This window comes from Taudactylus pleione, unplaced genomic scaffold (genome assembly GCF_031769625.1).
Source record: "Taudactylus pleione unplaced genomic scaffold, aTauple2 ptg000519l, whole genome shotgun sequence".
NCBI classification, from domain to species: Eukaryota; Metazoa; Chordata; class Amphibia; order Anura; family Myobatrachidae; genus Taudactylus; species Taudactylus pleione.
The window spans coordinates 291,493-307,633 of record NW_028284921.1 but is presented as its reverse complement, the minus strand read 5'-3'; the positions used below and the strand labels follow the sequence as shown (position 1 = coordinate 307,633).

General features: G+C 42.5%; 1 protein-coding gene across 5 annotated transcripts in view; it reads left to right on the top strand.

The window, feature by feature from the left end:
• Positions 1–3,363, top strand: part of RBM47 (RNA binding motif protein 47) — a 165,578-nt gene extending 162,215 nt beyond the window's left edge. For all 5 annotated transcript variants that reach the window (XM_088450560.1, XM_088450559.1, XM_088450558.1 and 2 more), the window contains one exon: positions 3,010–3,363. In XM_088450560.1, the coding sequence (XP_088306686.1) occupies positions 3,010–3,249 (240 nt within the window). In that variant the 3' untranslated portion in view covers positions 3,250–3,363. The remainder of the gene's footprint in view (positions 1–3,009) is intronic.
• Positions 3,364–16,141: the final 12,778 nt, after the last annotated feature.

The window sequence follows — 16,141 nt, the reverse complement described above, 5'->3', positions numbered from 1 at the left end:
AGGTTTAGGGTTAGGCACTGGGGAGAGAGTGTTAGGATTAGGGTGGGGGAGGGGGAGGTAAGGCTTAGGCACTAGGGGGGGAAGTCAGGATTAGGCACTGGGGAGGAAGGGTTAGGGTAGGGGTTGCAAAATACTTGCCATGCGTTTCTTCGGGATTCTGGCTGTCGATATGCCGCTGTCGGTATTCTGACCAGCGGCATCCCGACAGACAGGATTTCATACCCAACCCTTGTCATACAATATGGACATTTTACAGTATATTGGGCGGACACCTGTCGGTAAGTATCCTAACCCTGCACCTAAGCCTAACCCTACACTCCCACAGCCTGAGCCTAACCTCCCCCCTGCAGTCTAAACCTACCCCCCCGTTAAGCCCCCCGCCTAGTGCCTAACACTACTCCCCACCCCAATGCCTAACTGTAATCCTAACCCTCCCATTAACCCAATACATACCGTCAGGATGCCTGCGGTTGGGATGCTGGTGCCGGGATTCTGACTGGTGTCAGGATTCTAGTCCTGTCATTCTGAGCGCCGGCGTCACAACAGCCGGGGATTTATACTACATCCCGTATAATGGGATTAAATTAGTGACATAAATGTAACAAGTTCCCAGGGAAATGTGTGCGTGCGTGCGTGCGTGCGTGCGTGCGTGCGTGTGTGTGTGTTTAGTAAAAATAATATTATGATGCAACTGAAGGAATATGTGACTAGAATTAATGAATTAATGTATAGTCTCATATGAATGATGGCCTAATTAGGTGGTAAGACTGAATAAAAGATGGACTGAGGGTCTTAAATCAAAGCAGTAAGGTTCATTGGGGTATTAGGAATGACTAAGGAATAGTCAATGAGGTGTAAATCAGGGGGATGATAGAATGAAATGAAGGACCAGGCATTGGTATTGTGTATCAATGTGAGAAGTTCCAGGTTGACCATTAAATGTCATAATTGATTTTAACAGCTATTTCCTTATTTTTAGTCTAATGTTAATTGTGCAAACAGAATGAAAGAACCGAATAAAGTGAGAATGCAGTATTTACATAGTGAAGACTGAGTAGCAAGTTGTTTAAATGGAAGAAAAGGCAAGGGGGCAGGATACCTAACATTAAGGGGCATATTTATTATGATTTGCAGCTAGATAAATCCCCCCCCCCCCAAAAAAAAAAAATTAATCTTCATCGCCACACTACATTAAAGAATGTTTTATCTCTTTTCTAATGCATTCATTTAAACCACCGGGACACAAGTTCCTGTAAGAGGCCATCCCGACTACCATTAAGTTTTGGCTCCATGTGGGTTACTGCTAGTATGCGGATTTCCAGCTTTGCAGTGATGTATATTTTATAAAATGACAGTTTAGATAGCTGTTACATGGGGTATAGGTGTATATAAGGGAATGACTGAACGATTGTGCGAGTGCTGACGGTACGGAGGTAAATTAATGAATGGAACGCTTTGTATATGGGGACAAGTGTAGAAGGAAAACAACAGAAGCAATCAGGAAAGACCAGAATCAATTGCTACCAATCGAGAGAGAATAACAGGAGAGTATTTAGAGCTCCGCCCCTCCCACAATAACAGGCTAATTAGCCTTTTTGTATTATCTGCTGCAAACAGACTCAACAGGGTATGTGTGTGAGAAGGCAACACCTTCTACTATTTTTCCCAATGTAATGGTGCCTACACACGTAACGATTTGTGTAGTTAACGATTTTCGTTAACGATTTCCCTACAGATTTTCCCTTGAAATATAGAACGAATTTATGTAATGAAATGAACGATTTTCACAATGATTTCATCAACGATGACGGCTGTGCTTAGCTGAAATCGTCAGAATGGGCGATGAACGATAACTACAAACGGGAGCGCGCATTGGTAGTTATCGTTCATCGTTTTGCCCCTGACGATTTTTTGAACGACTTAACGACAACGAGATCGTTAACGACAAATCGTCCAGAAAATCGTTACGTTTGTACGCACCTTAAAATAGTAAAACTAATAATCTGATTGCTGGGCTCCTCATCCCTAGGAAGAATCTCAGGGTGAGCACTCTGGATGGGCTACGGGGCTGTACTTTCTGGAGGTTGGGGCAATTTTTAATGTTGTGATGAACCAGAGGAGACTTCAATAGTTCTTTTCTATTGCCAGCTCTGAGACCTACTGTGTAACCTGGAACTAGCGATAACTGATATACCAGCTAATAACAAGCTGTGTCTGTTATTGCAAACTACACCTAGTGATGGTGAATGTGAAATTCCCTTCATTAGCTGCTCTCAGCCTTGGTTGTCTGCTCCCCATACATTCATTATGGATTCCGCTAAACTGTGTGGAAATGTTACGCTGCGATTGACTGACAGAGGTTTCTTTCCTAGCAATAAAAGAGACACATATTAATGTTACTGTCAATATTAGTGTGTGTAACAACTATTAGTCCTGAACTGGTAACCATTCTTCACCAATTTGTCTGGTCATTGCCAAATTGCACTAATAGGCTCTATTAGTTCAGCATGCACGAAGGATGGATCCATCCAATTTTGTGAGCCAACATGGATGAACCATTTTAGATATCAGTGATTTATGCTGGCCATACACTAGTACGATGTAGTAGGGTGCGATTCATCGTACGTTTTCCCTTGAACGCCTCGGCAGTCCCGGTGGCACGATTTGGTGTTTTTTAACACACACGCTCTCCATACAATTACGATAGATATGATGGGCTGCACATTTGATCATATGATACGTTTTAAGAATGGCGGGAACGCGCATCGGTTCATATTCTACCAAGATGCTACACGATTTTGACGCGATTAACCGTACGACGCATCGAAAATCGGGCAATCAGCCCGAAATCGCACTAGTGTATGGCCAGCATTAGAGCTTTAATATAGTTCTTAACTCATGACAGAGAGGGGTAACAGTCATGGAAACAATGTTTTAATATATTTGTTTGCCTTTTGTTTATTTATTTTAACGTATAAATAAAGAAATCCTTTGAATTCTGACTTCCAGGGCCGTCCAATAACGCCAGTGTACACCATGGCTCCAAATGTGCAAAGGATTCCTGCTGCAGGGATTTATGGCGCAAGCTACGTCCCCATTGCGGCCCCTACTACAGCCACATTAGCCACACTACAGAAGAATGCCGCCGCTGCAGCAGCAATGTATGGAGGATATGCTGGCTATATACCTCAAGCTTTTCCTGCTGCAACCTTCCAGGTTCCATTGCATGACATCTATCATACATACTAAGACTCATCTCAAGAGGGGATATATTCAAGGAACTCTTTAATATTTATGAAGAAAAAAACCTAAAAATATATTCTTAGAAGAATATTTTATATATGTGAATTTTTTCTGCAAAAAAAAAAAGGCTATTTTTAGGATATATACATTTGTTCATACATTTCTCCTTGGATTTTTATGCTATAACCTTGTAGATTTATATTATGTGGTTTGGTTGCTTAGTTTCTTAATAATATATAGGCAACATATGTGGTATAAAGGTGTGTTTTTGTTTTATTGTTTTTTTTATAAATATAGAAGTACACATTCTTCATTATATAATATAGTGTGTGTATCCTGTTGTATGCTTAATACTTAAATGTGTATGTATGTAAAATTACATACATGAGCAGCTATAGCATAAAGAGTAAATATTGCATATTTAAGAGATATATGTAGATTATATACATTTTTATTGGATGGTACATTATTTATAAAGCTATACTGGAACATCTTGGGAACAACTAGGAAAATATGGCTTCTGCTATAATACATTTCACACACAGTCTCAGTGATGAGAGAATAATATTAGTGCCAATGGGTTATCTGTGTGATGTCAGCAGAATCCTTAGAACATAAACTTAAGCTGCAATGTTTCTTGCGCATGTTCTGCCGCAAAGCACTTCTACATACACAGTGATGTCATGCTGCAGTTGGGAGGAGGCTGTTTATTGCCTAGGATTGGATGGACTAAATGGCTCATAGTTTAGTAGGTATATTACTTTAGCAAGACAGCCCTAAAAATAATGACAACGCTGCAATAGCTGTAACACACCACTCCCAATGCTCAGCCTGGGGGAACCTCCAGATCCTGGCCAAATACAGGGTCGGAATGATTTATACCAGGGCACACCAATAAATGCAGTTACAAGGCTGCACTGTAGAGGGGTGAATAATAGATTTGACACCATAAATACACAATAATGTACAGTATGATTAATTTGGTTAATGACTTTTCTGGTATAAGAGGGAACTATTCTTGCTTTTCCCATATTTTCCTTGTGCTATAGAAGCTTATATGGGTTTGGGGCCTGGTAACTATAATGCCAATCTTATGCTGACCAAGCATAATGGCAGATATAACAATAGCTAAAATAATCAATCCCATTTTCTGCCTGATGGAGAGCAATGAAGCACAATAGTTATGTGGAGTATTCAGTATATGACGTAAATTCTCTTGGTAAACACTAGTATTTTGCTGATATAAAATTGTATATGAATATTACATATAGATTAGCGTAACAATCTTGAAATTAATCACATCTATAATGTGTTCTACTAACTTGGCAATCGGTGGGCACATTTGCATGCTGTGGGTACACTGGCATGTGGTGGACACACTGGCACACGGTGGACACACTGGCATGCATTGAACACACTGACACACGGTGGATACACTGATACACAGTGGACACACTGACACACGGTGGACACACTGACACGCGGTGGGTACACTGACACGCGGTGGACACACTGGCACGCAGTGGATACACTGACACTTGGTGGACACACTGACACACGGTGGACACAGTGACACGCGGTGGACACACTGGCACATGGCAGGTACACTGACACTTGGTGGACACACTGGCACATGGTAGGCACACTGGCACGCGGTGCACACACTGACACTTGGTGGACACCCTGGCACGCAGTGGATACACTAACACAATGGTGCTTCCTACTTTGCTTTCCTACCCCCTCCCAGCAGCATCCACCACTTAGTCAGGGCCATAGGCTCCTCCTACTGCTCTGCTGCATAACTGGAGAAAGCAAACAGTGTATTATCCTCATGTAGGATAAATGTTGGTGCCATGTGCTCTTTGCAAGGCAGATTTAGGAAGAAACAGGCAGAACCCTATAAGCAGTCGCCATTGGGAGCTTTGATGGCCAGTAGAATTTGAAACAAGTTGTTTGTTCTATTACTAAGACCCCCTTGAGGTCTAGTAAACTTTGGTGTAAAATCTCTAAGCTTTGCAGAAAAGTAATGAAAGAAGAAAAGGTGCACCAGGCACTTGGCTTTCAAATTGAAATCTTGGAAATAATTCATTTGTGCCTATTTATAATTTTGTGTTTATATCTGCACACATGTATTTATGTGTCTAGTGTATAATAGTAGTAACAACACACATATTTAGAAAAGATTACTATGCAGTATACAACTCAGGGGTTGCTCATTCTTATATCTCCGGCCAGCTGTCCCAGTTGTGATGTATGAGGTATAGCACACCAGCAGCCATTGGCCTAAAGTCTTATTAATCTATTTCTTTCCAGCTTGTGATTATATTTAGTGACCTTTCTTACTACTTTGCTGCCAGTAGTTATATTCTGGGAAGTCTTAAAACTGGATTATTTAGTCCCTTTTTATATCATGTTTCTTAAATTGCATACTATGGGTGTTGGGGGCTTTTAATATAACTATGACTTTTTGTCTGCCAAAAGGGTGATATCATCAACCAATTGCTGAGCAGTAGGGTTGCTGCACTCTTCTGATTGCGAAGGGCATAAGACATAGATAGGGTTTGTGTACAGATGTATTTCTTTATAGTTTTATTTTAGATATCATGCATTTTTGCCTGTCTCAGAGCTAATACCATTTTATTTTAATGTTCTAAGACAGGTTTTGTTATGTTAGTAAAAGTCATTATATTGTTGCAGTGTTTCTGTTGTTTGTTTGTTGTGTTTTGTTTTTTTTGATGGCCTGTTTAAAGGCTTTTAGAACAATATTTAAGATGTTTTAACATTTTGAGTGAATGCAGCATTTTCTCGTATCTATGTTTTTCACTTTAGTAACACATCATGTTGTGCCATAATTCTGTGTTGAAGTAACAAACTGAATATGATAGAATTATCCTTTTTTTATGTTTATTTATTTTTCTCCACAATTAGCTCCTTGCTGAATGTTTGTGCAATTTAGCACATGGCCATATATGTAACCTCTTTTATGACTCCTAAAAGACCTGTGTTGTTTTGTTTTTGTTTTTTTGCTGCAGCAATTTATAAAGGTGACCAGGGGGAATCCTGAGCACAGGGGCCTATCTATAATGGGTGCAGGTTGTGCCCACATTGCACACCCTGCACCCATATAGTCTTATACTTACTTGTCCGTAGTGCTGCTCTGGAACGCCAAGCCGGGCACTGCAGAGCAGCAAAATCACTGTGAGAATGGTGGCGGCCATTTTCCTGGTGTCTTGCGCATGCGCAGTACTACTATTCCCGGGAAAATGGAGACCTGTGCAGCTTTGCCGTTGGAGAGAGGAGGGGGACCGCACACAGGGCCTGATTCAGAGCCGGACACTATTTGCGAACGGTCATTCAGAAAAAGGGGCCAACTATTTAAATTGAGCGCTCGCTCTTTGCGGTATGTTGACGCCTCTATGTCTGAGCGAGCGAACGAAACATACGCTCGCTATTTTGTAAAGACGCCCCCTGGCCGTTCGCATCATACGTCATCTCCACTATTTATTAGATTAATCGAGTACATTGAAAGGCGTCTGAACTGCTCACAGTGCTTCTGGTAGGTTTTACTTCCCGCCATCACTGCGAGCAGTTCAGGTTAAAAGACAACCAAGTGACGTGGTCGATGACGCTGCTTTGTTAATTATGCACTCCCATTAAACGCCCGTTTTGACTGTTTGGCACGCCTGCGTTCGGATCTCCACTCCCCGTTTTCAAGCACCTTCCCCTGTTACCACCCACAAACGCCTCATTCTATCACTCAAATTAGCGGGCCCTCGCTGTTTTGCGAGCGCACGATTTCCGACTGCAATGACTGGTTGGCGCATGCGCATAACGACCCATACGCATGCGCAGATGTGCGAACATCGCTCGAAGCGAGCGAGCGGCCGCTTACGAGCGGCTCTGAATCAGGCCCAGAGTCTGTACAAGGGCCCCCTCCGCTCTTAAAATGCCCCTGTCTGAGCACCACGATACTTTAGGCATCTTTAATATTGATCACATTCTTGTGCTCATTCTGTGTTATTACTCCATATTACGGCAAACTAGGAGCTGGGTAGATTCCAACGCTGGAGAGAACGCATGCCTGCTATGTGCCTAGCCTTTGGTTCCTTTTTTCTATCTTTAAATGTTTTACATTTATCTGTGTCCTTAAAATCTAATAACACAAAGCACTCCTACTGGCACCCACAGGGTATTCCAATGTTAGTTTTTTTTACTTTTATTAGTGCAAGTTTTATACATGCACATCAGAGAGGACATTAGGAGCATAGGAAAAGAAGTAACGCACATATGTCGCCCAGCGTAATGGGCCACATGGACCAGAGGCTGTGATGTATATAAGTAGGGAGTTAGCTGTGTGGCATTTTGTGTATCAAAGTGATAATATTATTTTGTAATACTAAGTTAAGTGAAGAAATGAGGTTGTGATCATGTTGGTATTATGCCTGGGTTAGTAACGCAAACTATGTATGGAATTCCATACCAGCATTATTTATTGCTTAAGGTTTACTATCTACAGAACAGAATGCAGATACAGGGCCATGTTCTTAGCGATTCATAAGTAGAGGGGTTTTAACAGTAAAATAAGCACATTGTTGTCCTGTTTAGTAAGGGGATCGGCCATTATGTGGCTCGTGTAGAGTCGGGTGAACTGTGCACCTAAATCACAAAGTAAAATGTGTCAAAATAGCAAATGCAAAATGCGTGTGAGTCGGCAAGAGCTCCTATATGAGCAGGAAACCTGAATTGTCAGATTGCCTTACATAAAAGAGAGAGTATGACATTGACAATATATATGTAAATGTCTCCACATTTGATATTTCTATTTTTCTGTGCAGTTGAGTGTAAGGTATTGTTCTCTGTTATCATTCATTTTCTGGCTTAGAAACAGTGGGCAGTACTTCGGTAGCCCATTTGATAGGAATCCTTTAATGCATAGGAAAAAAAAAATCTTACACGAAAAATCTAATTTTTTAAAAATATCTTATAATATGGTTATTTTTATAAGCGATAGGGGTAACTGATCCCTATGGTGATACATACAGTTCATACAATCCTCCTGCGATCATGTGTGAACAGTCTGTACTTACTGATGTGGGCTTGTGCTGAAGGCATGAAGCCGCACCAAAGCAAATTATCACAGAAGCACAATAGCCAGGAAACTTTTGAAAAAGGGCTGGCTCTGCTGGAGAACGACATGATCCTCTCCAATATAACTGAATTAAATGTGCTAATTTGTTGTCCTCTGTAAACTCTCTGAAATGGATACCTACAACTCTTCTAAGTAAATATGATTAAAGGTGCAGTTTCACTTGCTCTAAAACCATTTCATGTACACTACTGAAGTAAAATGTATTTGTATACGTATATATAAACTTGAAGTGTGAGCTTATTTTGCTTTAGAACAAAAATGCACACGAGAAATGGGGAAATATTATGTGCCTTATTTTGTTTTCACAGAGTGTTGACTGTTAGGAGAATTTTATTATTTTTTTCCCGCTCTTTTTCAGATACAGGTATTTGTGTTTCCAAAAGCCCTTATGTTCAATGTGAGCTTGTTGCTATATTTGCTATGTATTTCTAGTGTGTAGAAAAATAAAGCATTCTTTAAAACAACATAGTATTATGATCATTTTTTAGTCTACATCACCATCCAAACTATGGCCAGAATGAAAGGAGGCAGCTTATATGTCCTGCAGTCACCGCCCTCAGTTAACTCAAAACCAAGAAGATTTGAAATAGTTCAGGTAATGTTATGTGGCCTCTAAGGAGACTTCATTGTGCAATATCTACATATCTGCTTAGTACTTCATAGTTTGTGCATCAGGTCAAAATGGGAAAAGAAAGGTCCCTCAGATGACTCTCTAGCTGGGTACACACTATACAAAATATTATCCGCGACGGACTGGAGCGACCATTGTATAGTGTGTACCCTGAAAACTACCCAATTCATCATATGATGGGTGGTGCTGCACATCAGATGGGATAATATATCGCACCGTCGTACAATGGATCGTGCAGTGTGTACAGCAATATATTGTTACATCGTGATGCTGGGTCGCTTGGTTATCCAGCTTTGCGCTAAGCCTACAGAGCAGGCAATACTCCGACACTCTGACCAAACAAATTGGTGTTCTATCACAGCTTCTGCTTAGTTGAGTGAGCATTGCTAGCTTACTGTTATAGGAGTAATGATCCTAAAGGTGGGTACACACTAGACGACGATGTGCTCACAATGCAATATCGTGAACGATTTCGCTTGAACTCTCCCCGGCACTCCAGGACACGATAAGGTGCTTAAAAGTGTCCAATCTGACCAATGATCTATCGTGCATACTTAAAAATATCCAGTGCATCATGTACGAGATTGGCAGATCTTGCCTGCTGTAGGCAAGATCTGAAGATACAGCGGACGACCCGCTGATACGTGCATTGCCATAGTTATCGTGAGTGGTCACTCACAATTTGGACATATTTTACACGATTTGTCATTGCAATGTGTTGAAATCTGGCGAATCATGCAAAATATCGTCAAGTGTGTAGGCACCTTAAGACTGTGACAGTATGGCGGTTTATAATCCGTTATGCTGGCCACCCACAATGCAATATCGCATCCAATATCAGGCAACTGGCAAAAATATTGAAACGTGTGTTACTTCAAATTGCCCAGAATGCCAGATAAAAACAATCAGATCATTGTCAATTACGTTGGTAAATACTGTCTGCAGACAGAAGTGTGTGTACAGTTGGTATTCTTCTGATTGTTCTAACGGGATTGTATTGCCAAAGTGTCCTCCATACATGTGTGGTTAGGATGGACAGTGATACCTTTGCTCTTGTTAAAATATAGGATTAACCCATGCTGACCAGCTCTGGGGTGTGTGTAAGGTTGTAGATTTCAGGGCCCAAAGGCCAGCAATACTTGGTAGCTACTCCAGAAATGGACCTCTCTTCTATATCTCCATGCTACCAGAGAGAGGTTAATATTAAACAAATGTGTAAAATGCGTAATTGCTTATTGAACAGGTTTTTCAAGGACAGTCTTTTTTTCTAAAGATCCCAGTTACATAGTTTTACTATACAGCACAGACGCTGTAATGGTTAGCATTACTGCCTCACAGCACTGAGGTTGTGGGTTCAATTCCCATGATAGCCCTAAATGTGTGGAGTTTGTATATTCTCCCTGTGCTTGCGTGGGTTTCCTCCGGGTACTCCGGTTTCTTCCCACACACCAAAAATATACTGGCTCCCAACACAAATTAACCCTAGTGTGTATGTCTGTCTGCATGTGATAGGGAATATAGAGTGTAAGCTCCACTGGGGCAGGGACTGATGTGAATGGCCAAATATTCTCTTTAAAGCGCTGCGGAATATGTGTGCGCTATATAAATAACTGGTAATTGTATTCTGTGTACTAAATGCAGCTCTAATTATCTAGTAGTATCCTCGGGGATTTCCAAATTTATATTTTATGAAGTGAGATGTGCAAAATGAAAAAATATATATATTTTGGCCAAGTTCAGTAAATGTATCTGTGGTAACCTGTGTGTTGTAGTGGGCACAGATAAGTTAGGTGTAGATAGTACCTTACAGCTGAGATGGCAGCTCCAGCAGAGCTTCCTTCTCCTTTGGCAATGACTCCACAAGCTTTATCCACCTCAGGCTGTAGCAGGTAGGCTAGCACCATGCACACAGTAAAATGACATAATGTTACAGCCTGGTAAATAGAATAACTAAGTAGATTTTTTAAAGGTGGGAAGGAGGCTATAGATCCTGGGCAGGTCACTGTACTCTGTATGATAATATGATCATCATATGTATGACTAGATATTGCAGCACAAAAAGGAATATATCATCAATACAAACACAATAGTTAACAATACAGTAGTGAATTGCCATTGAGCAATAACTCTTTCCAAAAGTTAAACAGGTTTCATTATCTTTGCTGCTGCAGCACCTCTTTAGCTATGACAAAAAAGAAAGGGCAATTTCTTGGTTGCCTCAATATACTTTAGTTTAAACACACATTAATCGTTTCACTACATATATTTAGTAAAACCAACACAGATTATTATATAACAGATTTAGCAAAAATGTCAAAACTGTTCAGTATTTTACTCTAAAGTGCACACAATGTTCTGTCTTTGGAGTAGTCTGTTGCTGGACAACCACTGATCTATAACATTTGTATTTGTAATCCACAATTGGCAATAGCAATAAGCTTAACATCTAATGCTGTTTAAACCTGATTCCAGAGAGTAATAGCTTTGGCTTTCCAATGATAAGGCACAACAAACACAGTTCCACTTGCCATATATAAGAATTATCTTCAGTACTTCTCTTGTACAAGTCATTATTACACAGTACTTGAAATATAGCAGATCTCAGTAGCTCTTAGCAATTTTCAGTATATTGATAATTCTCAGTATCTCTCATATATTTTCACAATAGCTTTAACACAGTTTGTAGTAGCTCTCAAGCAGTTGTCAATAGCTGCTAAACAATTCTCATTAGCACTGCGGCTCATCAAGGATGCCTCCCTTCTACCGCTCTTTTACTCGGTCTCCACAGATCTTAAACTATGGCTCCCAGTGCTGACACACTGTCAGTCTCAGCTGGCACTTTATTGCACCATCAGCAGGTACTCAATGGCTTCTGTCACCTCACCACTTCAGCAATAATACTTTGCACAGTCTCTTGTTGCGGCCGCTCGCCATGCTCTACACTCCTCTCAGTGTCTCCCGGTCTGTGCATCTGCAACTGCAAACACTGTCTTTAGAAGGGAAAGTGCCTTTGGTTAGGGAGAATAGATGCTTTGGGCTGGAATTATACTTTAGTGTGAGAGTGAACATCACACATGTTGGAAAAAGTGTGCTCCTGACATTCCTTCCGGAGTTATCATCAAACTATAGAAATTCTGAACGGTTCTACCTGATTACATTAGATTCCACTTGCAGGATCTTAAGCCCAGATGGTAGCATACACCAACAAACAGGGCCATCCCTAGGGTATGCGAGTGGTGCCAATGTACAGAGTGCAGGGCTCTGTGGCCGGCACCGTCTATGCACCAAGGTCACTGCATCTGGCTAGCAGGGTGTATAGAATGGAAGCCTGCAGCTAGTATCGCTGCTGCAGAGCCACCCGGAGTGGTGATTTTATGAAGCATGCAATGTGTTTTATTAACTATGGGCCTTAGTTGTACTCGTATAATGTCAAATGTTGCAGCCACCGGGAGATGTGTATAGACGGCCACCTGTGACCTTGCAAATCCAAGCATCTGCGTAAAATGTCCCACAGAATGGCCGTGGAAAATGAGATGCTGGAGCCATATTTCTTGTGTACGGGATTGCAGTCGAAAGATGTGACATGCCCCCGAAACGGTGGTGACACGCCTGCGTTCTTAGTGGCCACTCCCCGTCACCTCCCCCAAAACCCTGCCTGACTCAGTCACACAGCGAGTAAGTCTGCGCTGCGAGCGGCTATGGTACTGTACCTTAACGTATGCGCAATTTACTGATAATTGCTCAACTGCGACCAACTCTGAATCAGGCCTTACATGGTAATAACCGTACACTACGGTGGACAGAGGAAAGGGGCCTATGTCACTTGGCCAGTGATCTGCAGTGCAGTAATTATCAGGGTCAACCCTGGACTTAAAGGGGGCCGTCCACATCATTGCTTCTCTTCCCACCGCCTGCCCCCTCGCAGGATGAAGGATTATGGGAGTAGAGAGGATACAGCACAAATGCTGAAAATTTCCACTGATCATATAAAGTTTTACATTAACCAGAATCCATAAATAGGATCCATGTGACACAAATGGTTTTGAACTTTTCTGCCTAAACTGCTACAACCAGTTCTTCAAGTGCTTGGAATACACAGTGGTGCCTCAGAATCACTGCTGTAGCTGTTGTGAGGAAATGTTTAAATAGGATGTTCTTACTATGTACAGAGAGGGGAGGGGGAAAGGGGAGGAGAATGTATCCCGGAGAACACATTGCACATATTGCAGCTTCAGAATTTGGCCATAACCCTGATTCTCCCAGCCATGCACTTGATCCAAGCATGCCCACATTCAACTGGAGAGTCTCCAGTGCCGCATCAACCATTAGGCAACCTAGATCCCTGCTGGACCTGGTGTGCCAACATATCCCAGGTTAGTATGATCCAAAATGTAATTAGGTATAACTCTGTCCAAGGACTCCCAGAGAAAATCCAAGATATACTACATCCAGCTGCGTGCTTGGCTTATAATGGCTGCCCATCCAGCTTCAAGGTATATTTAGATTGCAACAATGTTTGTTACCTCCCAGCTTCTGCCTATATTGCAGCCCACAGGAGAAATAGATCAATACCCCAGTTTTGGATCACAGAGGGGTAGATGTACTAAAGGTGCGTACACACTAGACGATATGCTCCCTGAGCGATATCGTCTAGTGTGTCCCCGGCAGTGTGTGCTCAATGTCGTTCATGACATTGAGCACACCCGCTGAACGATATCATTAACGATATCGTTCAGCGCCGGGCTCTCTCCCCCATTCCCGAACATGCAACAACCTGACGACATCGTCAGATTGTGCTGCATGTTCAGGCGATGGACAATGTCGGAAACGACCAGCGGGAGTGCGCATCGCTGGTCGATCCGACATAAAAGTGCACGATTTGTGCACGATTACTGAGCGATTGCACGATTACGATGTCGTAATCGTGCAGTCGCTCAGTGATATCGCCCAGTGTGTACTGTGTACCCACCATAAACCTTGGAGATAGATAAAGTGGAGAAAGTACCAACCAATCAGTTCCTAACTCCTTTTTCAAGCACAGCCTGCAAAATGATAGTTAGGAGCTGATTGATTGGTACTTCATCTCTCTCCAAAGCTTAGTACATCTCCCCCAGTAGCTGCCCGTCCGGCTCCAATAAATATAATAATTACAGCAATGTCTCTTATCGCCCCAGCTGCTTGTGATCCTAATAGTGCAGCCCATAGGATGAATAGCATAAAGTACCGGTATCTGATCCAAAGGAGCCTACCAGAGATAGCGGCTGGAAGTACTATAGTTTAAATTTACAAGGCTGGGACAGAGTTATTTATAATAACATTTTGGGTTATACCTGGGATTGCGTGGTTGAACTTGCTACTAACCATTATATGTAAGAGCCTGCAACTAACTGCAAAAGCTCGCTATACAGACGACCGATTATGCATAATCACTATGTACTAATTTTGCTTATACATGCTCTGAGTTTTCTACTCTCCTTAGTTGGTACAATTATTTTTTAATTGTAATTTACACCAAATATGTGTTGTGTATATTTTTATTTTCAAGTATTGTTATTATTAGTATTTAATAAATGATATTAATCCGGATAACATTGCCTCTTATTTTATTCAATAGATCCTGTTACATGTAGAGCAGACATGTCAAACTTGCGGCCCTTATAAACATTTTATGCGGCCCAACAGTGTGGGCCCAAATACATACATTATGCGGGCCAGTCACCCCTTTCAGGGCTGACTGGCCCGCATAATATATGTGTGTGCTCTATTTAAACTGTGAACAAAGGCCCTCATTCAGAGCCGGACGCTCTGAGCAGAGCGCACGCTCTGAATGAGGGCCGTCTTCCATAATTATGGAGCGTCCTCCTGGACGCTCGTATAGCTGTGGGTCACCACCCACAGCCTATACGAGCATGCAGGTTGATGGCCGCGATGGTCTTGACCATCGCAACCATCGCCACTGCAAGCCGGAGCCTGCGGTTGAGTTTCTCAACCGCAAGGCCCGGAGTGATTTTGGCTCTATCAGAGCCAAAATCACTCCCACTGACATCACTAGTGATGTCAGTGGGCCGGCTTCCGACAGTAGGCGTTCCCTTGGGAACGCCCCCGTCTGGGAGGCACGCCCACCAAAGGGGGCGTGCTGTCAATCAACATCGACAGCACGCCCCCTTTGATCAGACACAACGAGCGAAGGAAAGTCCTTCGCTCGTTGCGTCTGGCGCATGCGCACGACGGAGCTCCCTCCGTCGTGCGCATGCGCAGTGTACACCATCGACCCACTTGCGAGCGGACAGCCGCTTGCGAGTGGGTCTGAATCAGGCCCAATGGTCTCTGAAGCAATCAGAGACTAAAGAAGACTCTGATCGCTTCAGAGGCCAACGTTCCCAGTGATGCAGTTCGCAGATGATGTCATGATGTTAGCCGCGATGAGAGGAGCGGCAGCGTATACGTGGGAGTGCTGATGGCATGGACTGGAGCGGAGCCCAGTGGCCAGTGTGAAGAAAGGTACGTACTGCACAGGAAAGTGGGGCCTGCTCTATACTGGGAGGGGGCACAGCATAAGGGGCATCACTTGGGGCACAACATAAGGGGCACTACTAGGGGCATTGCATAATGGGCACTGTATAATGGACTACTGGGGGCACTGCGTAAGGGACTAATACGGGGCATTGCATAAGGGGCTCTTATACAGGGGACATTGCATAATGGGCACAACTACAGTGGCATTGCATAAGGGGCTCTAATACAGGCGGCATTGCATAATGGGCTCTGATACATGAGGCATTGCATAATGGGCACAACTTTAGGGGGCATTGCATAAGGGGCTCTTAATACAGGTTGACTTTGTATAAGGGGCACTAATACAGGGGGCACTGCATTGGTTTTTAGCAATAATAAACCTTTTAAAATTGCATAGAATACTTTTTTTTTTTTTGCGGCCCACACACTCTTGGTATTTTGAGTTTGACATCCCTGATGTAGAGGGTTACGGTAATCGCTCTTTTCTGAGGCAGCAGTTCTCCAGATTAAAAAATTGTCACTAATCAGCACCCAGCTGTATACATTGTTATTAATTATGTGTTTGGGCTTGTATTTACCCCTTTGCTGCGAAGGCTTTTCTC